This window comes from Stegodyphus dumicola, chromosome 10 (assembly GCF_044657685.1).
Source record: "Stegodyphus dumicola isolate Sdum_Otavi_A_Nest chromosome 10, ASM4465768v1".
In the NCBI taxonomy this organism is placed as follows: Eukaryota; Metazoa; Arthropoda; class Arachnida; order Araneae; family Eresidae; genus Stegodyphus; species Stegodyphus dumicola.
The window spans coordinates 86,564,741-86,587,193 of record NC_140777.1 but is presented as its reverse complement, the minus strand read 5'-3'; the positions used below and the strand labels follow the sequence as shown (position 1 = coordinate 86,587,193).

Here is a 22,453-nt window from a genome sequence, read left to right as displayed (position 1 = left end):
TGACGTCTCTTTAAATCGCACTTTATTCGCACGTGGTAGTCGTTTACTGTAAGTAGAGAAGTTTTATTTGCTCTAAAGCGTTGGGTATTTCGGTTTGCAGTTCAGTTTTTAGAAAATAATTACATCTTGTTAGACGTGAATTCTTTGTTTTTACCGTTGCAATGTCGAAGCGTCGAAAATGTTTAACAGAGCATGAAATAGCAGAAATGATGCAAAATATTTCAGATATTGATTCTGATATTCTGATATTGATTCTGAAAGATTAACTGAAAGACATTTTCCAAAACTTTGTTCAGAAGAGACTGATAAGAAAATGAGACGACGATGCTTCGTTTGTTCACATTCCCGGAAAAATCCTCCAAAACGGCAAATGAGTTATTACGAGTGCAAGGAATGTAACGTAGGACTGTGTGTAGATCCCTGTTTTCAAATTTTTCATACGAAAAGAGAATTTTAAGTAATATATTTAGTTTTCAGATGTATAATGTTAAAATTCATAAAATGGTGAGTAATTAAAATAAAACGTGTAAAATATGCATTTAAACAAGAAATAAGGTAATTAAAGTATATATATATAAATATTTATAAAGAAAGCATAAGCCGTTTAAATACTCTATAGAGCATTATTAAACAATGCGTTGATATTTCGGAAATTTCAGGGATTTAGGCTTAGTAGCAAAAAAGCCCCCGGCCCTGGAGAGACGCTCGCGTAAGACACTGCCGGCCTCAGCGATAAGCGCGCGTTTTCGTTACCCGGCTCGAAGGGGTTAATACTCAACCTAACTTACCATCGTAAAGCATCTATTTTCTCAACCTCATCTGCGGCTTTTGTTCAGACATTCATCCGTGAGCTAGTCGTTACCATGCTTACAAGGCAAGTCCAAATGACCTTGAATTGCCTATTTTGAAAGTAACAGACTTATAGTCTGGGGCGTAGGAGTGATTCTTATGTTGCCATTCTTATCAATTCCTTTTTCTAAAGTCATCTTTTTTCGAAAAGCCACTTTTTTCGTTGGCTGGTTTGAACACAAGCACCGATATATATTGCTTAATTTTATTAAAGAAATGCTAAATGATATACTAATTTCTAAAGAAGCCACTGATCATATCATTAAAAATAAAAATAAAAAAATTAAAAAAACCTGATGTGTACACCACAGGACTTGTACGGCATATTAAATTATACGCATTTTTTCTTGCATTTCAATTAAACTTATTGGATTGAATTAAATCTACTTTGTCGATAGCGCATAAGCCACAATAGAATAAATGCACTCTTTAAAATTCACTAGATTTGTTTACTATAGCGACACTCTGGCACTACATTCACAACTATATATAACTCTGGCGCTACGTTCACAACGTTATATTTCGTTCATATTCTAACTCAGAATGCACAAAGTTTATATCATTTGTAGAATTATCCAACCGTTGCCACATGTTTTATTCAAATACTATAATAAAGCTAGAACGATATATAAAAGAAATTAAGCAAACAAAACAAAAAAGGAACAGTTTTTCACAGACGATTTAGTATTTCTCATTCATTTAATTCAGTTCTCACTTCGCGACAAGGCAAAAAGACATAAAAACTCAAAATATCTGCATTAAAAATTACGAAGTAAATTTTAAACACTAATTTCCTCAAAATTCCAGAAGGGATTAAGCATGATTTAATTCGCAGTAATAAATGAAGGCGTTATCTTTGTAGTTGCGAAGCTCAGTCTCTCTAGATTGGCAACAAATCTACTATTCTGCTGTCTCAAATGTAAACAAACATGTCCGCCATGTTCTTTAAAAATTAGGCTTAACCGCACTTAAACAGCTTTTAAATTCTTGATAACTCTACAAATATCGCTTGCAGGTTTCCTAAAGGCATAAAAACCTTAACCGAAACATAAGAACAACATAATTCAATCATAAAGCAAAAAATGCACAATTTACAAACATATAAGCGTAAAGAAACTGAGATCACGGAGCCAGGTAATAGAGTGGATATATGGCATAATCATGCAGATAATCCAGAAATAAATCCACTTACTTAGCTCGGTCCAAGCCATTCCAGCAGTCATCCACAGGTAAGGTTTTGGTTTGACCTGCCACCTGAGGATTGGTACACATGATTTTTGATAGCTGCACCCAGAAGTTCCTGGTTTTCTTTATCTTCTTTTTGATGCTCTGAACAAGACGATCGATGCTAGTGCCGGCCGCTGTTGTAGGGCGGACTGCATTCTCGCGGTGTCCGAATTTCAATGTCTCGAAATTGAGCTCATGTCGAGCGTCCCTCTTACCAAGTCGTGGTTTACCACAATGTTTGAAAAGCTTAAAAGAAAAGGAAAGAAAAATTATGCATGATACTAATATTACAGCAATCACACTAAGCCTTATGACTGTGCTATTAACGAACACAAATTGCCAATTCCTTATTTGAAATGCTTCGAAAAAGACTGCAAATGAATTCATCTGCTTCAGTTATATTTTATAAACACTGATTCAACATGTTCTGAATGTTATGCAATTGATTCATTATGTTTCTTAGAGAATACCTAAGTGATGTAGGCAGTTCCAAAGAAAATGATGTCTACGTGAAGGAAGAAAGATAACGTGATTGTTGTATGCGGTTCTAAAGGTGGGATGACTTAAATATTCCATAGTTTGTCTCCTAAATACCGGATCTCGTACCATACGACTGAGGGGTATGTTACTATGGACGTGTTTTTGTGTAGCTTTTGTCTACAAGCGTACAAGCCATCTGTCAATATTAGAAGTCATTTCCAAAATAAATATCTTATTATGCATTCCAGTGAATACAAAACAGTAGCCGACGATTATATTGAAAATGCCAATCTTTCTATCTAAAAGTTAACGAGAAAAAATTTAATAGAAAATAATTTCCAAAAAATGCGAAAGAACGTACGTACGTTTGTATGCACCTGGCAATACTCTAAATGAGTAGCCTCAGAACGTTAAAATTTTGCATATGGTACTGCTATAACAAGTAGTTACGCACCTCCCATTTTAGTTGCAGTCGGCAGCACCAAACGTGTACATATATATGTTACCGTGAAAGACCGAAATTGGAGAATGTCGACTTTCATCGAAGAATATCAGCATTCACCAAATACGTCGGTGAAAGACCGAATATTTCGCTACATTCTTGTATATTCGGACCCTCACCGGTGTATGTCGACAATCATAGATATGCTCTGGTGAAAGTCGAAAAGAGAGGTCATAAAGTGCCATAATAGTTTAAGTTCTTGCAATAAATAAGATTTGAATCACATAATTTATTATGTTTTTTATGACTGTTATTTTATTTTCTCATTTAGAACGTACTGTATAATTAAGTAAGTTTTTAACTTCTATTATTTTCCTTTCTCACTTTGAATGTATTGTGTGTTTTAGGTTCTCATGTTCTTAAGTTCTTATTTCAAGTTTCAAGTGCTTTTATTCGCGACTTAATGACGGAGAAGAAAATATAATATTGTTATATGTTCAACATTCATCATTAGTACATGGTGAATGTCGACATTGACCGGTGTAAGTCAGAAATAAGAGTATTTGGAAAATATTTCGGACATACACCAAGAGACTATGTGAATGTTGACATTCACCGGTGAAAGTCGACATTCTCCAGATTTCGGTGTTTCAGCGTAACATATGTTATATATGGTTACAGCCGAAAACATCGCGGCAAAAACATCGTAGACGAAAACGTCGCGGAGAAAAGAATGCAAGGCGAAAACGTCGTGCTACAGAACATCGTGGGAGAAAACATCGCAAACAGAAAACATCGTGGTACAAAACATCGTCGTCGAAAATATCGTGGTAAAAAAAAAGTATCTACAAATCATCGCATGACGATAACATCGCAGACATGCTTTAATAACTGTAAATGGATATTCGCATAATGATTTGTGAGCGCAAAATGGAAAGAAGTATAATTTTTACTTTCACATTTTTTTATTAACTAATAAATTTTTTCTGAAAAAGTAAGAAGGAAATTTAAGCATAGCAAATTAATGCAACTTATAGCACTTAATAGAGTTTTAAACCGACATAGTTAACTAACAAAGGCCATTAATAAATCATTTTTTATAAAGTTTTTACTGGTAATTTTTCATGAAAAGTATAATATATAAGTTGCATTTAATTTTCTATGCTTAAGTTTCCTTCTCACTTTTTCAGGAAAAATTTATAAGTTAATAAAAAAATGTGAAAGTAAAAATTATCCTTCTTTACATCTTGCGCTCACAAATCATTATGGGAATATCCATTTACAATTATTAAAACCTGAAAAAAGCATGTCTGCGATGTTATCGTCATGCGATGATTTGTAGATACTTTAGTTTTTACCACGATATTTTCGACGACGATGTTTTTAAACTGCGAAGTTTTTGAACCGTTTTATTTTCGACGACGATATTTTGTACCGCGATGTTTTCTCCCACGATGTTTTGTAGCACGACGTTTTCGCCTTGCGTTGTTTTCTCCGCGACGTTTTCGTCCGCGGCGAACACCATAATATATACCTACTCTGTTACCCGGTTCAGTGAGTTCAAATGTTTCGTTTTTATATTTTGGTAAATTGTGCATTTTTTGCTTTGAAAATGATTGAATTATGTTGTTCTTATATTCCGGTTAAGATTTTATGTTTTTAGATAATCTACATGCAAAAGTTGTAAAATTATAAACAACTTGAAACTGGTACTAATCCCAACGAGGCTGCTATTTGTTTACATAGCGACAATTTTTTTTTTTTTTTTTTTTTTTTTTTTTTTTTTTTTTTTTGGCTGAGTGGAATCAAAAGAAAACTTTCAAAGTAATACGTCTTCCTGCCCGTTGGCCAAATTGGTTGTTTTGCGCAGAAACTTTAATTTTAACTGAAATGTTTTTTTTTTTTTTAACTTACTTGGTGTTTTATGTTTCTGTACATTTTACAATTATTAATGAAGATGTTTTGAGTTTTTATGCATTTTTGCTTTGCCACGAAGTGAGAACTGAATTAATGGAATGAGAAATATATCTCTAATGAAATTCGAGAAAATAAATTTAAATGAAAGCTAAAAAAAAAAAAAAAAAAAGCATAATTTAATAGGCTGTACAAGAAAGTCATGTGGTATCCCCATCAGATATTTATTATTAAATTTTCTTCAAACGTAGAGGAAGATTCTTCATTAAAATCAGGAAATAAATTATTAAATATGTGACAAGAATCGCTTTCACATGATTACTATTTAAACTCAGTTTGAACTTGAATTTTTCTGATAATAATGAAACTCTCTATTACGCACAAGCTTAAAATAACAGCAGAGCTATGTATAAAGCAATATTCCTTCTCTTTAATAGCAGATTGCCACCTAGGCAGCTTGCAAATCTGAAGTTGAAATATCCCCAAGACTTAAAAAAAAAAGACTATTATTGAATTAATTTATTTGAATGTTGTACATAAACTGCTTCTTACAGTAGTTAATAAAAATATAAATACTGTAGCTGAATGAGAAATTATAAAGAAAGAATTTTGACACCTATTAAGTATACATGGTCAATTTGACCAACTGGCATTTTTACGTTCTGATATTGGCAACACTGGTTGATTAGAACTGAGGAACTTTGTGGACTTACGTTTACACCAGTATGTAATATGTGAATGTTTGGTAACAACAAGTTTTCTACTTTTGTAAATGTTTCAAAATTGTAATACATTTATTATCAGTCACGTTTATTGTCTCTCTTTGTTACTTTAACTGTTCTTCAATTTTTTATTGCCTTACGATGTTTTTTAAATGGCAAAACAGGTAAAAAAAAACATTAAAATGCATACACGGTCAAAATGACCCCTACCTTTGCATTATAATGAACATATGTTCTTATAGGCGTTAAACTACAAAGGAAACCAAGAAACCAGTTGAAGTGTCTTTTCTTCCTCAAAAATATTCACCTCTTCTAAAGTATTGATTCTCAGAGACGGGATATAAAAAATCTGATGTGTACAACACATGACTTCCTTGTACGGAATATAAAATTATGCGCATTTTTTCTTGCATTTTATTTAAACTTATTAGATTGAATTAAACCTACTTCGACGACAGCGCCTAAACCACAATAGAATAAATGCATTCTTTAAAATTCACTTTGTTTACCATAGCGACACTCTGGCGCTAGGTTTACTTAACAGTATTATATTTCGTTCCTATTATAACTCAGAATGCACAAAATGTATATCATTTAAAGAATTATCTAATCGTTGCCACATGTTCTATTCAAATACTATAATAAAGCTAGAACTATGTATAAAAGAAATTAAGCAAATAAAACAAAAAAGAAACAGTTTTTCACAGACGATTGAGTATTTCTCACTTCGCGAGAAGGCAAAAATACAGAAAAACTCAAAATATCTATATTAAAATTTACGAATTAATCTTAAACGCTTATTTCCTCCAAAAATTTCCAGAAAGAATTAAGCATGATTTAATTGGCAATAATAAACGAATGCGTTATCTTGGTTGTTGCCAATCTAAGTTTCTCTAGATTGGCAACAAATCCACTAGACTCCTGTTTCAAATGTAAACATCAATGGCCGCCATTAAAACAGGCTCAGCGGCAATTAAACAACTTTAAAATTGCTGATAATTCTAAAAATATTGCACACAGATTTACTAAAGGCATAAAATCCTTAAGATAAAAACAATATAATTCAATCATTTTTAAGGAAAAAATGTACAATTTACAAACATATACGAGTAAAGAAACTGAGATCACTGAACCGGGTAACAGAGTGGATATATATATAAATATATTTATATACGTTTGGTGCGGCCGATTGCAACCAAAATACGAGGTGCACATCTACATGTTATAGTAGTCCTATATACAAAATTTCAACGTTCTGAGGCTACTCGTTTTTGAGTTATGCAAGATACGTACGTACATACGTTCGTACAGACGCCACGAAAAATTCTCTTCAGAATTAATTTTAAAGCAGTTTTATAATTTTTTTGAAGGAAAAGAGTCTTTTATTCTGTCCTTACGTACAGATATGACGCAAAAACATCGTTCAATTGCATTCGATAGCGGTCAAAATGGATATTTTCGTTGAAATATGCTGCCTGAAACTTTTCGCGATTACAATACTTCATTTTTACTTCGTACAAGGAAGTAAAAAAACTCTGAATCTGTCAAATATCATCTGCATAAACAGAAAACTATGTGCATTACACAGAAATTTGAGAATTTAATTTAATAGTTAGATACATACCTCATAACGCACGAAAATAAAACTACCTGTTATTATTCATATTTAGTTATTTATTTTATTTTTATTTATTAGTTCAATTTTAGTGCTCTTTGAGCTACTGACAGTTAACTGAATATTTTAACATCCAGCTTCCACAAAGTATAAATTAGCTAGGGGAGTGGTGAAATTTATTTCATAGGCCTTACTTGAATCATTTTTAGGAGTTTCCAATAAACCGAACATAAAATTATAAAACAATAATCGCCGCTGAATGCACGAATTTTCAACATTCTGAATCTACGGTCCATTCTAATGTTCTCTAGCCTACTACAGTTAAATTGCACTTAAAGTCACACTTTGATCAGCCAGTCAGATAATCACTTATCAAAGCATTCATTTCAAATTAACCACATCAGCCGTGAAAGGGTTGAGCAGGCGAACGTATTTAGCTATTCACTCACCTCCTGCGACACTGTCTGCCCGTTCTCCTGGAAATTCATGATGGCATCCGATATTTTGATGTCGATAGGATCCACCACGGATTCGATGTTGAAAGAGCTCTCAAGTCTCGAAGCAAGCATCATCATCGCATCTGCAAGTATAATAATCCCAAATCAATCTCCATCGATTAGCAGCAATTTGTCAGTCAGTGACAGAGTGAAAGTTAAAGTTAATATCAAATAATTAGTTCACACGTCTGGTTCAAGAGAATGAGTTTATCCATAAGCACATGAACTGTTTTATCTGGTATGAAATAAGTGGTTCAAAAAACAAACTTGCTCAATAAAGTTCAAAATTAAAAGTGAGTTTATTTTATGGGAGTTTAACAACGAGGATATGGTTTCTTGAGGGGACTCATACACAAAAGGTGACTGTTGCAAGAATTGGGATAACTTATTTGTTTTAAAAGCAATTACTACCAACTTTTTACAGCTGACTACGTAATATAGCTGCTTTCTGAAATAGTCATCAGAAAGTTTGTGTTGCCACAAATATTTTTATAATTTAATCCGCTTTGTGACAACATTTTTCGTCATGTTTCCAACTTGCGCGCACAGTTTAAAACATTCTGTTTCACAATTTAATTCCATATTTAATATATAGCTTTTATAACATTTGGAAACTACTGTGAACCTAAAATTCTAAAAATTTCATGCTAAATTTTTATTTTATTTCGAGTTGAGCTTATAAAATGTATTTTATTAACAAAATTTATAATGTTTTCGTCCATAAAATTTTTCAATATTAAAATATTCATCAGATTGTTGGTTCAGTTAGAAAGTAGTACCCATATAAAGAATTTCATCAAATTTCAAGTATGTAACATTAGCCATTTTTAAAATATCATGCGCGTAAGGTGGAAACATGGCGAAATATTTTGTCACAAAGAACATTAAATTACAAAAATATTTGTGGCAACACAAACTTTCTGGTTACTATTTCAGAAAGTAGCTATATTATGTAGTCAGCTGTAAAAAGTTGGAAGTAATTGCTTTTAAAATAAATAAAATATTCCAATTCTTTCAACAGTCACATATTCGAAGATCATAAGGGGTTTAAGGTGTATGAGTCCGCTTAACGAAGAAAAATTCATTCATTTTCGCAGATCAAGAAGAATTTAGCAACATGAAATAAACGAAACTAACTTGTGCACTCGCTTAGAATCGGACCCGGGATCTTCAGCGTGCCGAACCGCAACCTTCCAGGTTAGGTTAGGTTATTTAATTACGGCAAAGCCGCGAGGGCTATCTGCCTAAGAGGAGGCATGCCTTCGTGGAGGACTTTCTAAAGGACACTGGCTCGTATACACGTTACACATGGGGAAAACCACAAAAACACCCATGCAGCCAGCCCGTTCGCGGGATTCGAACCTCGGACCGAACTACCAGCGTTCAGTGACTTTACCGCTCGGCCGCTGGTGGGCCGCAACCTTCCAGGAACGAGGCAATTCATCTATCTCGTCACATCACCATGAAAACCGAGACGATAAGTGACGTCATAAAGGCCTTGTTTCTAGAACGTAGCGGCCAAACTGATATAAAACTCTTTACGGAGAGTTTGGGTTTCAGAATTTAACTATGCCATAAGGAGGCAGACACTGAAAAACGTTCTTTGAGAGCGGCTTAAAAAATTAGTTTTATGGTGAGATAAGTGTATTCAATTAAATGGGGATTACGTAGAAAAACTGCATTGTAATATGCATGAAAACTGACGAAATAAAAATATAATTTAACTAAATTACTAGAACTTTGGAGACACCCTACGTCCTGTAAAGTTCAGCAAGCTGCCTTGCTAGAAACTCATAGCAATATCATTGAGATGTAAATAAACACACAAATCCTCTTCTCAGAAGTATGACTTACTTGAAAGGAATACAAAGTATTTAGATGAATCACACACGTTAATTAACTGACAAAAAGCACACAGGTGCAACCTTTCTAAAAGGGGGATTACTTCAGTGAGTCCTTGTGTTGTTATGTTGTGACTTATCTCACTCGTCTGACGGTAGCATCATAACAAGCGCACGAAATTCATTATGGCAAGGAGTACAAGATTCCGCCTGTCGTTGGCAATATCCTTCAGCACCACACTAGGTGACAGTACGACTTTGTTCAGTTCCGCCCCCAATTTTGATGCAGAGTATCTCGGAGGGGCGGTGCGAGGGTCTCCCAACCCTCTTTCCCTATCAACAACCTCTCGAGAGAACTTCCGGCTCGCCGCATATTTAGAGTGTCCCCATACCGCACGGACACTCTACATTTACAAACATCCATGCCTTCTCCGGGATTCGAACCCGGGTCCTTCGGTACCGCAGTAGACTCCCCTAACCACGGGGGGGGGTGGTTCACTGAGGACTTTCCGAGGACAATTGGTTTGTATTCATATTACCACATGTGGAAACATTCCCGGTCAGCCGTTCGCTGGGATTTTAACCTGAGTCGAACTACAGGCGTTTAGTGGTTTAATCTATTCGGTCACTGATGGGGAAAACACATCACATACTTTAACTCCTTACTTAAATTATACACTCTGGCTGAATAATACGAAAACTTTAAGTGTCGTCAATTGTACATGAGGGTTATCTATTACATAGAAGCACATACATATGCATATCTACGAATGCCTATTAACAGGCGTTCAATACCTACAATTATAAACCGTTGTGAAACTTTCTGGAGCTCAGCTGTAGGCTTTTCGGTAATCATATTTGGCAGAAAGCGTGGCTAATGCATTTCGTATCATAAAATTATAACAACAACGCTTAAATACCTTTGACAGCTATTGGTGAGTATTTTACATTAAAACTCTTCACGTATTCTTATTTAACAAATCTTCGCCGAGTTTGGTAATTTTACCTTTAAAAGCAGATTTGTAGACAACTTGCACAAAATTTTACTATTAGAACATACAGTCACGAATCTCAAATTGCACAGTCATTTGAGAAGCATCCGCAACATCTCCAGAATGCTAACCGAATCGGAATAAATGTATAATTATGATAAACAGCAGTTTAATATAATTTATAAGCTACCTATTATTATATTGAATTTCGAAGTGTACCGTTTCCTTAATTTGATTGATGAAAATATAATACTCTTTGAAAGACTTTTCGACTTCAATCAAGAGCTCTATTTCGGTGTCTTATTACCCAAACAGACCTTTAAAGACAGGTGACAGCAGGGCCGGACACCCGGACGGCTTACAATGACTACTCGGATGCTGTCTGGATCCTGCATAAAGACACAACAACATGGAGAAAATATTTTTTACTTAAATAATATTTAGTCATATATGCGATTAAAACAAAATGGCGAAACTGCTCATGGCCAGTTTTAAATAACGTCAAAGAGTAAATTCCTAAGGAAATGAAGGTAAGTAACTATTCTTATAGTTGTCATTTCTAATGCTGTTAAGGTCGTATAATGGCCTACAAGTTAAGGTCGGATAAGGAACTTAATTCGTATAAAAGCGCCCAATGATTTTAGTTTTAGTCATGTATGGGCAAGAATATTATGATAACTAAACTCTTTCCCCCTCGTTTTAGTACATTCGTATAAAACTGTATGAATTAAATTTTGTCTATATATCCTTTCACATTTTTTAATATATAGAATACAGAGTACAATAAAGGAAGAAAAACATCGCCTCTGAACACTGGAAAATTACTCGGTCTAAACAGCGCAAGCCTACCAGCGACGGAGCGGGAAAAACGTTGATCACTGGCAGTTCTGATCTGGGTTCGAATCAAAACGAACGGACTGACTGCATGGGCGTTTTCGTGGTTTTCCGTGTAACGTGTATACGACGCGGTTTCCCTTAGACAGTCCTCCACGAAGGCATCCATCCCCTTAGGCAGATAGTCCTTGTGTACTTTGCCAGAATCAAACAAGCCAAACTGTTACAAACATCGGGTTTCTATTAGAGAAATTTCTTTTCTCATAGGAACATACCCCAGTGTCCGGAAATCCAGAAAGCAATCAAGGAAAAGACTCGTTGAGGACACCCCCCTCTGAGCGGTTTCCGAGGATGCAGTTGGTAAATGTAAAAAAAAAAAAAAAAAAAAAAAAAAAAAAAAAAAAAGTGCTTTTGCCTGAGAAATGCTAAAGGACTGATGTTTCTAAGTTAACTTTTATTACAGTGAATGTCTGCTTTATTAAATTTATATACGTAACACCCACACCAGGAAAACAAAACTGTGCTTTTGAAAGATTCAGTCAACAGAATTTAAAAGTATAAAACCCAAGTAGCGAATTTTCTTAAGGATTTTTGTCAAGGCAACAATAATAATCCCTTCAAAAGAGCTTTATATATCAATAAACTTCAAACATGAAAAGCATTAACAAATTAACAGCTATAAAATCATTTACAAAATGTCTGCACGTATGAAACGCTATGATATTAGTATACAGTGTCTCACAAAAGTGATGGGACACTTGTGCTTTACAAAAGGAAACTGTAATAAAATAAATTAAGAAAACATGTAAAACTTTTTTGTGGGTGTGTTTCATACTTAAATTTAGTAACAATTATTACATAACATACATTTTCTCAAAATATTAAAATATTAATTTAATAAAAATATAATTGTTTAGAACGGAGCAAAAAATGGCTCACATAAGTGATGGGACACTTACTTTTCCATCAAATATTTATCCAAAAATTTTACTTTTTAAAAGGTTTTAACATTTTGTTGGATTTCCTTTTACTTTTAAAACATGATTTAATCTTCTTGGAATGGATTTGACTAATTTTTTTTTTTTTTTTTTTTTTTTTTTTTTTGTGATTTCTGGAGTCATTTTACCCCATTCTTCTTGAAGCACCCATTTTAATTGTTGTTTTGAAGAAATGGTATGTTTGCGAATTCTTGATTCCAATTCTTGCCAAATATTCTCTATGGGATTTAAGTCTGGAGATTGTGGTGGTGTTTTTATTATTTCAGGATAGTTATACAGCAGCCAGAGTCTAACGTTCAAAGCAATGTGCTTGGGGTCATTGTCCTGGTAGAATTTAAAATCGTTATGAAGGTTCAATTTTCGTGCTGAAGATTTCAAATTTTGATTTAAAATGTCAATATACTTGTACCGATCCATTATACTGTCAATAAAAACAAGATCACTAACTCCAGCGGACGACATACACCCCCATACCATAACTCCTCCTCCACCATGTTTTACAGTTGGCACCAAGTTCTGATTACGAAATTCTTCCCTGGATTTTCTCCACACCAAGATTCCACCGTCAGAACCAAATATATTAAATTTACTCTCATCAGCAAATATAACTTCATTCCAGTAATCAGAATTCTTATTTATGTTGGATTTTGCGAAAGCCAGTCTGAGTTTTCTATTCTTTTCACTTACGAAGAATTTTTTCCCGGCTGCTCCATCGTGATATCCAGCAGATCGAATTACTCTTCTAATAGTCTCAGGATTAACAATTACTCCATATAATGCTTGTAAATCAGCAGCAACTTTAGGAGCACTCATTCTTGGATTTTTTTTTAATATTTCGAACGATAATTCGTTTTATTCCATTGGATAGCTTTGATGGTCGGCCAGGTCTTCTTTTATCCTGAATCACATGATTCTTTTTATATCGTTTAATGATATTGAAAACTATTGAATGACTCAAGTTAACTGTTTCAGCAGTTTTTCTTATAGATTTTCCACGTTCAATATACAAATTAATAACTTGTTTTCGAACTTCAGGCAAAGTTTCTTTTCGTTTAGCATTCATAGCTGCACAGAGCTAAAAAAAACACAAAAATTCCAAAACTGGAGAGAAATACTGCAGACGATTTTATAAATTACTGCCAATTGCTTTTGAGAAAATGTATGTTATGTAATAATTGTTACTAAATTTAAGTATGAAAAACACCCACAAAAAATGTTTACATGTTTTTTTAATTTATTTTATTACAGTTTCCTTTTGTAAAGCACAAGTGTCTCATCACTTTTGTGAGACACTGTCTATAAAGAAGTTTTGAACATAAAAATTAAACAAAAATTTAGCTATTTACACACGGAGTTCTGTTTTATCCTCGTGTAAAAAATATTATGATACTATCTAGCCACTAATTTTCATTAGGGGCGATCCTAAGCAAAGAGATCATAATAATGCTTAGATATTATTAAAAAAACAATGATAATCGCGGATATAAAAACAACCATCATGGAATTCCTTCACCGAGAGAACAAGCGTCCGAAATGTTTTAACCTGATGATCACCCATCAGCTCGCCTGGCAAGTGGTTTAATGACGGATTTACAGCTGTGGTTCAACGAATCTCTCTGCGTCTTGACCTCGAAGGTCAAGCGTCAGCGGACGACTGGCGGCACATCCCAATCCCCTTTCCCCACGAAACGTCTATCCATCGTTTGGTGGCAGCCGATTTGTGGCGGAATTGGACATTTATTGGTTTTCCTCGGAGTCTTCTTCATTTACGAAATCCGGGTGAGATTGGTATTTATGTCCAAATAAGCTCGACTTCCTCTTCAATAACATTCCGTTTGGCACCTTGGGCTGGAAAACAAGTGCGGCGCTGGTGACGTCGTTTCGATCAAAACAACTCAGGAATTTTATCTGTCCATTCGGTTGCTTTCCTTTTACGATTAGCCTTTCCTTTCGTTCTTAATTCACGTCGGCTAAATGGACTCATGATGTCATCAAAGAGCACTCTCCAACACATGTTTCTTCTTAACTATACTTTGACTACCAAGGCAGACTCAATTTTAACTCATGAATTTACTTATTTATTTGATGTTTACGACCTCGGTATCTTACAATTTCAAAATGAAATACTGAGCGATATTTTATTTTAAAATTACACGTCACATATTATGAGTTTTTATTTAATTCACTCATGGTTTTTCACTATGAACAGAATTCTGCCATCGATTTTTAATCTGCTTTCTTATAGGCAATCGAGTTAAAATTTTGTACACACGCTGTTTGTCGATAACAACGCAATGTCATGAAGCGATTTTTTTTCAAACCTCGATTTAGATTTTCTTTTACTCCAAAGAGGCAATTTATCCAGAAGCGCTATTAATTTTGCTTTGCCATTTTGCGTTGGTTCACTATAAACGGGGTTTCACTTTCAAACTGCAACCACCAGCTATTGCAGCTTTGTATTAGATTTAAAGAAATTAAATAATGAAGAATCTGCATAAATACATGTATGAATAACGTAGTCCTCCACTCGAATATGGGCATCTAGAAGCCCAATTTTAGAATTTTTTTTTATTCATGTGTTTCATATTTTGTAAAATTTTAACAAATTTCGATTAACAAACTCAACGATTTCAAAGACAGCAATGACAACACTGTACGAAAAAAAAATTTTATCTCCAGCGCGAAACTGTGTATCAGAAATTCTAAATATATGCTGTTTTTAAATATTTTGTGATATTGCTATTGAACTGAATTTTCCGGTTTAAATGCGAAGAACATGTCATTTAATAAATAAAGGTAACACGCTAAACGTTGGGAAAAATAAAGAAAAAAAACCTTTGGGCATAACATAAAATCTAAAAGCTTTCAATTTTTTGTTTGTTTGTATGTTTTGTTTAAATAATTTATTGTTTAAAGGATTTTTCTCACGTTTAAAGAACAAACTGAACATAGCAGAATTTTACTGTTTGCACCATGAAATAAGAGCGGGGGATGGGAAAATTTTTCAATGACATTTGTCCGAGAATTATAGCTTAATTTCTGAGCTTTTGGGAAATTTTAGAAAATCGCTCGATTTTTTAAACTATTTGACATTTTAAAACTTCAGCATCTAAAAATAAATAGGATATAAAATTTTGAAATTTTCACAGAATAAAACAAACCTTTCTCCTTCTTTTCAAACGGTCCCCACCAGCGGCCGAGCGGTAAAGTCGCTGAACACTGGTAGTTCGGTCCGAGGTTCGAATCCCGCGAACGGGCTGGCTGTATGGGCGTTTTCGTGGTTTTCCCCATGTGTAACGTGTATACAAGCCAGTTTCCCTTAGAAAGACCTCCACGAAGGCATCCCTCCCATTAGGCAGATAGCCCTAGTATGCTTTGCCATAATTAAATACACCACACCTTCTTTTCAAACAAGAATGGTATAAAACATACTAATCTAGCTATTTTGTACCTTTAAAAAAATTATTTTAATGTGCAGCAGTCTAAGCAATCACGAGAAAAAATGAGTTTCCAGTGAAAAAATTGCTTTTGGGTTAGCCATCTTCGCGCACTTAATAACAAATTGGCAACAATCTTCTTCTTTAAGACCAGAAGGGCTATTAGTCTAATAACGGGATTTTGCGTTGGTCACTATAAAATCCTGAATCACTTTCGAAATTGTTGCCACCAAATATTATTAATTTTTGTTTAAAATTTATAATTGTTGCCACCTGTATTATAAGATATTAAATAATGAAGAATTTGCATGAATGAACGCATGTTTTTCTCGCTGTGAAAAAACAACGGTACCCAGAGCCACAAAATTTTGAATATCGTAGGTTGCCACCCGATCATAGGCATCTGGAATTTCGAATTTGTTTTATTATCTATCTCATATTTTGTAAAAATTAACGAATTTTTGATTAACAAACTCAACGATTTCAAAAAGACCAATGGAAACAGTTTAAAGGAAAAAAAATATTTTTATCTCCAGCGCGCGAGACTATCTATCGGAAATACTTAAGTTATGCCGTTTTTAAATATTTTGTGATATTGCTGCTGAATTGACTTTTATGTGGGTTAAGTGCTTAGAACATGATATGTAATAATTAAAGGCAACACAGGAAACGTTTAAAAAACGTCACTTTGGGCGTTATATAAAATCTGAAAGCTTTTACTTTTTTTTAAAGCTTCAATAAAATGCTTGTTGCAACACTGTTATTGCATATAATTTCCGAAAATGGATATACAAAAACGATGTCTTCATTGTCTGAATGATGTTCAGTTATGTTTCTTTATTTCATAGTGTTCTTAAAATGTACTGCTTGTGCTTTATAAGGACTAAAATTTTTTCCATTGATACTAAGACAGAAAAAAGGTTTTTATACATTAAGCTTTTATTTAAAATGGATATGACACTAAAAGGAGAAAATTAACTTTTAAGTTTAATGGAAATCTAATAATTCTATTTACAAAATTCATCTACCATTTTACATCGCGAATAATAAGTGTGGACGTCTAAATAACGAAACCTATTAATTTAAGTACTTTGTCAAATGTATAAGCCATTATCTCTTTTTTAATTTATCATGGTAAATATTACTATTTAATCTATTTTTCCATTAAAATACATGATAAATTACTTTTCTTTTAGTTCATTATTTCGCACACCCATTTTAAATCAAAGCTTATTGCATGAAAACCTTTTTTTTTTAAATTGTATTTTATTTCAAAAATACAGTTTGAATTGTGGGTCTCGTATGAGTTACGCACAATTCCCCCCCCCCGTAATACTTAAAATAAAAGTAGCTGTATACCATTTTGAAATTACCAGTAAGAATAAAAAACCACAACATGTCTCTTATGGGTTACCGTAAATCTGAGAGTTCTAGGATACTGATACTCTGGCTTCAATAAAATTGGAAAATATTTACCTTTAGCTTAGACACAAGTTCACATGAACCTTTGACCTACCTTGAATTATACACGAAAAGAAAGGCTTTAATTAACAATTCCTGGAGACAGCTACAGACACACTCATGGTATCGTAGTACAGGTCCTGGAACTACTACTGGTTTTAAGGGTGACAAGAAGGATCAATACCCTCTGCCTCGGTTGACTTCTGGACATTTAACCTTTTGAAGGCCAAAACACCCGAGACAGCCTTTCATTCGAACGACCACAACCGCCCGAAACGGCCGAGATTGCGATGTTGTTTTCTTCCCTTTCCCTAAGGTATGCAGCATCAGGTTCAGTTTCCCGAAAGGAACTGTATCAGTTTATTGCAGACAGCTTGTCCTAAGAGGCTAATGGAAGCTTCTTTGTTAGAAAGTAGAACGGATGTCATTTCCAATCTGTTGAGATGTTTGTTATTAATGGTCATTGGGTATCATTAAGGTGAAATAAGTGAGGATTCTAGTCCTTTTATATTGTTAAGGAGATTTTATTTCATATGTGTTAAATTTTAGTCTATTCGAGAGTGAAAAAACATTATGAAGTACAAATTAGGAAATTAACTCTGGAATTCAAAGTAAAATTAATATTTAATCATTTTGGTTATTTTTTAAGAATATGTCAAGAAAATTACCAACAGAGCCGCGTTTTTGAATTATAATACGACAAACTGCTAATAAATCGAAGAAGATATGAATTTAAATAAGCGATTATTTTTGAACAAAAACTGAGATTTAATTTTTAATGTTTCGTAAAGACGAAATCAAATTAAATCATTCAATCAATGCTAAAGCAAAACCGCTTTAAACTGAAACATTCATTAAGGCATAATTTGCCTTGATGCAGCCAGGTAGAAAAACATGTCATGTTCCATATCATAATTACTTACAATTTAGAAAAACACAAAACTAAAAGAAAAAAGTCGAAAATTTCAAAAAGTAATTACGTGGCACAAACACGCTTATTTCCGGAAAACAAAAGGGGGAAGGTTCCATTACTGGAATAAAAATTCTCGATTATAATAACTTTTAAAATAGCAAAATAATTAAGATAATGATACTGCGGAAAACGTTGATACCAGGAAGAGAAACGCAGTTTTCTTTTAATTACCAATTATAAGATATTACAAAAATGGCACAAAATACCTTTTTCATTACATTTCTTATTACTTAAAATGTATTTTTATTTTTTTTTCCATATTACAGTTACTTTCTACGTCTAATCAATCATAGCACTCGCAAGTGCAATTTTGTCGTTTACAGTGTGGATGGAAAGCTTCCCCCCTCCACCACCACCTTCCTCAAAGTTCCTAATTTAGATCATCTAGTTTAAGAAAAACAAAATAGTAATAAAAATCTAAAGGCTTTCGAATTTTATATTACGCCAAAGTGGCGTTTTTTTTTTCAACTTTTTGTGTGTTACCTTTATTTATTTTTATTTTTATTTATTTTACTTTATTTTATTTTATTTATTTATTTATTTTTATTTATTTTATTTTATTTTTATTGATTTCTTTATTTTTATTTTATTTTTATTGATTTCTTTATTTTATTTTTATTTATTTATTTATTTTATTTTTATTTTTATTGATTTCTTTATTTTATTTTTATTGATTTATTTATTTTATTTTATTTTTATTGATTTCTTTATTTTATTTTTATTGATTTCTTTATTTTATTTTTATTTATTTATTTATTTATTTATTTATTTTATTTTTATTTATTTTATTTTATATTTATTTATTTTATTTTATTTTATATTTATTTATTTATTTATTTATTTATTTATTTTTTTGAACGTTTTATTAGAGTTCAGTATTAAGCCACGATTTTTGTAACTGTGTTCAGTTTCTTAGTATTTTTATCCAGATATAACTCACAAACATGAAAAAGAACAAATGGCTTATCAACTTCATTTGTTTTGTTTAAATTAAAATTTTTCATTTAATTCTATGAATAATTTACAAGTCAATTATTTTCAGTTGTAAGGAATTTTTGCATTCTTCACTGTGTGTTTTCGTGATGTAATTGCTAGGACGTTCGCCTTCCAATCGAAAGATCCGCAGTTAAAATGTTGGTGAAGGCGGAAATGATTTTGCATTTTCTTTACTCGAAATACACTTAAATAGACTTTACAAATGGCACCCGATTGAAAATACGGTGGACAATGTCAGCACTTAGATTTGGCGCTTCTTCGCCTTCCCTAGCATCTTTTAAATAGCTAGGGGGGAGAATACAAAGGAGGTTTCGCCGTACTCCTTGCGTCCTTTGGTGGTGCGATTGGTAGCACGCCCGGAAGCATATTTCACAAGTGCACATCTGTGTAGCCACCGAGGGAGTGGCTTCTAGGGTGGACCAATGAGCATCCAGTAATATTTCTGTCATGTCACATGACCTTTCGTGTGCTTTAAGATTTAAGCAAGATGGCTGAAAATATTCTGCCACGCAATTTTTTTTACAAAATAATTAAAGCATCGTCGATTGCTTCTAAAACTTTTCATTGCGAAGTTAGGTGAAATATAGGAATTTATGAAGATTTCACTATCTGGTTGAAATAAATACAAACACATGTTGGAAACTTCGCAAAAATATCGATGTGAAATATTATTTAATAAGCAGTAAATAAGATGAAGAAAGAAAATGTGATAATCATCTGAGCCCAAATGCAATCTTTACATAAAACTTTACTAATTTGCATTCGTATACATTTAGAGCATTAAATTTCCCATTTAATAAATGCTAACTCTTAAATGTACTGTCTACACAAGAAATACTCATCAAACAGAGGGAATTTATCATCGAGTATATTCAATTTATTCACATATAATTTTTAATGTTAAACAATGGATATAATCAGATCATATGTATTCTGAATCTTATATTTTAAAAATCAAAAGAATGCAAGCACTGAAATAAGAAAACACTAGATTCAACACTTTCAGTCATTCTCCGCTCAATTAAAAAAATATATATACTTGAATTCTCTTAATCCACATAATATGCCGTGAACATCAATCCTAATATTAATGCGTGATAAAAATCGCGAAAGCGAAATGTCAGCGATTAATCAAATTCAGAAAACGAAAGCACCACGAGATTTTCTACTATTACGTCATATATTTATAACTGCGAAACAAATGCAAATTAAAACGTAAACAACATACGCCCACATGCACGAAGATTTAGTATCACAAGAGCAATAGCAGCTCATTGGTCCATTTTCGAAACCCCTCCCTCAGTGGCTGCGCTGATGTGCACTTGTGAAATATGCCGCCCGGAAAGCAGTCGGGCAATTCGGGATTCGAATACCGGTGATGGCAAAGGTAATTTCTCGTGTTTCATGCTTCAAAAAACATCACGGATTCTACAAGGTTGCGAAGTACCGAAAAGTAGATTAAAATTCAGCTCTTCTCTTTTATTGGCATTAATTAATTTCACTTTCTCTAGTAGCTCTCATCAAGTTCATGATTTCATATTTTTAATAATTCAGATTGCTCGTTGTGTTTTCTAACCAAATAAATGAAGTTTAATAATAATTAAACAGTACGCTGTAAATTTTTATGTTTAACTTATAATGTTTTTAACAATAATATAATAAAAAAAATCTGAAAGCTTTCAGATTTTAAATTACGTCCAAAGCGGCATTTTTTTAACGTTTTGTGTGTTAACTTTATTTAAATATCGCGTTATATGTGCTCAAACCATAAAATTCAGCTCAACAGCAATATCGCAAAATAATTTTAAAATGAACATATCTTTAAAATTTTCGATACAGAGTCCCGCGCGCTGGAGATAAAAATGCCACCCCCGTACAGTGTTGCCCTTGCTTGCTTTAAAGTCGTTTAGTTTGTTAATCAAAAATTCGTTGAAGTGTTACAAAATATGAAATCGATAATAAAACAAATTAAAAATTAAAAATTCGGATTTCCAGGTGCCCTTGTTCGGGTGGAGGATCAAAATTTGATGGTTCTAAGTATATAGTTGTTTTTTCACAATGCGAGAAACATACGTACATTCATGCAGATTCTTCATTATTTAATTTCTTTAAATATAATACAGGGCGATAATATTTGGTGGCAACAGTTTAAAAAGTGATTTGCCGTTTATAGTAAAACGCCACAAAATGCTGTTTTGAAATTAATAGCCCTTCTGGGCTAATAATAAGAAGAATCCATTAATATAATTTATAAACAATCCATTAATATAATTTATAATGTATTATTGGATTGGATTATCTGGTTAAAAACCTAAGTATTATCTGCCGAATCGAAGGAATGCCTTCTTGTAAGATTTCGCATTACATAAAAATCTGCCTATCAATTCTGATGATGATAGACCAAACGTAAACACTTTCTTATTTTTGAACACCAATGCACTAGTTTAATCTTCGGATTATGGTAACTTGGCAATTTTTTGACGAAAATTTGGCGACCAACCCTGCTACAGCAACCTTCTAGTTTTTTGGGGGGACGCCATTTTGTTTTCACGAAGTAAAGGCTTTTTTTTTTTTTTTTTTTCTTTTCCAACAATCTGCTAGCCGAATTACGCTTATGCTAGAACTTTTATGGAACAAAAGTGCTTAATCATGACGAAGATTAGGTGCGAAATTGGGAGAAAATGCAGAATCGCCCACTGCTTGCCGCGTTTTTAAGAATTGCATATACACGGTATCATCATCCATGTACACGTCATATTCACTTAAAAAAACACGTATTTTCACTTAAAAAAAACATCCCAGAATTGCACAAAAATGGCATTGCGCACACTCTTGACTTTATCCATGTACACTGCTAAAGTCCTAGCTAGTAACCTTTATCGCCTTACCAAAATATCGCCAAACTATCTGTTACCATATTCCAAAGACTAGCCGTGCACTATATCATTTTAAAAGAGTAAAGAGGCAGTGTACAAAATTAAACGGCGCTGAGAGAGGGGGGGACTCGGAAGTGATGAATCGCGAAAGGTTGGGTAGCTATACGTTTTAGTCAGATACAGCAAAGCACGCAAGGGCTATCTGCCATTTAAAAATCACGGCACCTTAAAGGATGACTTTCTACGAACAACTAAGCGGGTTGTATTCACGCCACTAGTGATGGGCAACTTCGGTACTT

The 22,453-nt window shown here is 33.3% G+C and overlaps 1 protein-coding gene and 1 long non-coding RNA gene across 2 annotated transcripts in view; one reads left to right on the top strand and one right to left on the bottom strand.

The window, feature by feature from the left end:
- LOC118192072 (glypican-6-like) overlaps window positions 1-22,453 on the bottom strand; it is a 419,518-nt gene that overhangs the window by 22,768 nt on the left and 374,297 nt on the right. The window contains exons 6-7 of the mRNA XM_085825209.1: window positions 7,699-7,829; window positions 2,042-2,322 (exon numbers count right to left, since the gene is read on the bottom strand). Coding sequence (XP_085681335.1) covers window positions 2,042-2,322; window positions 7,699-7,829 — 412 coding nt within the window. The remainder of the gene's footprint in view (window positions 1-2,041; window positions 2,323-7,698; window positions 7,830-22,453) is intronic.
- Window positions 1-22,453, top strand: part of LOC118192071 (uncharacterized) — a 296,284-nt gene that overhangs the window by 104,904 nt on the left and 168,927 nt on the right. The window lies entirely within an intron of this gene.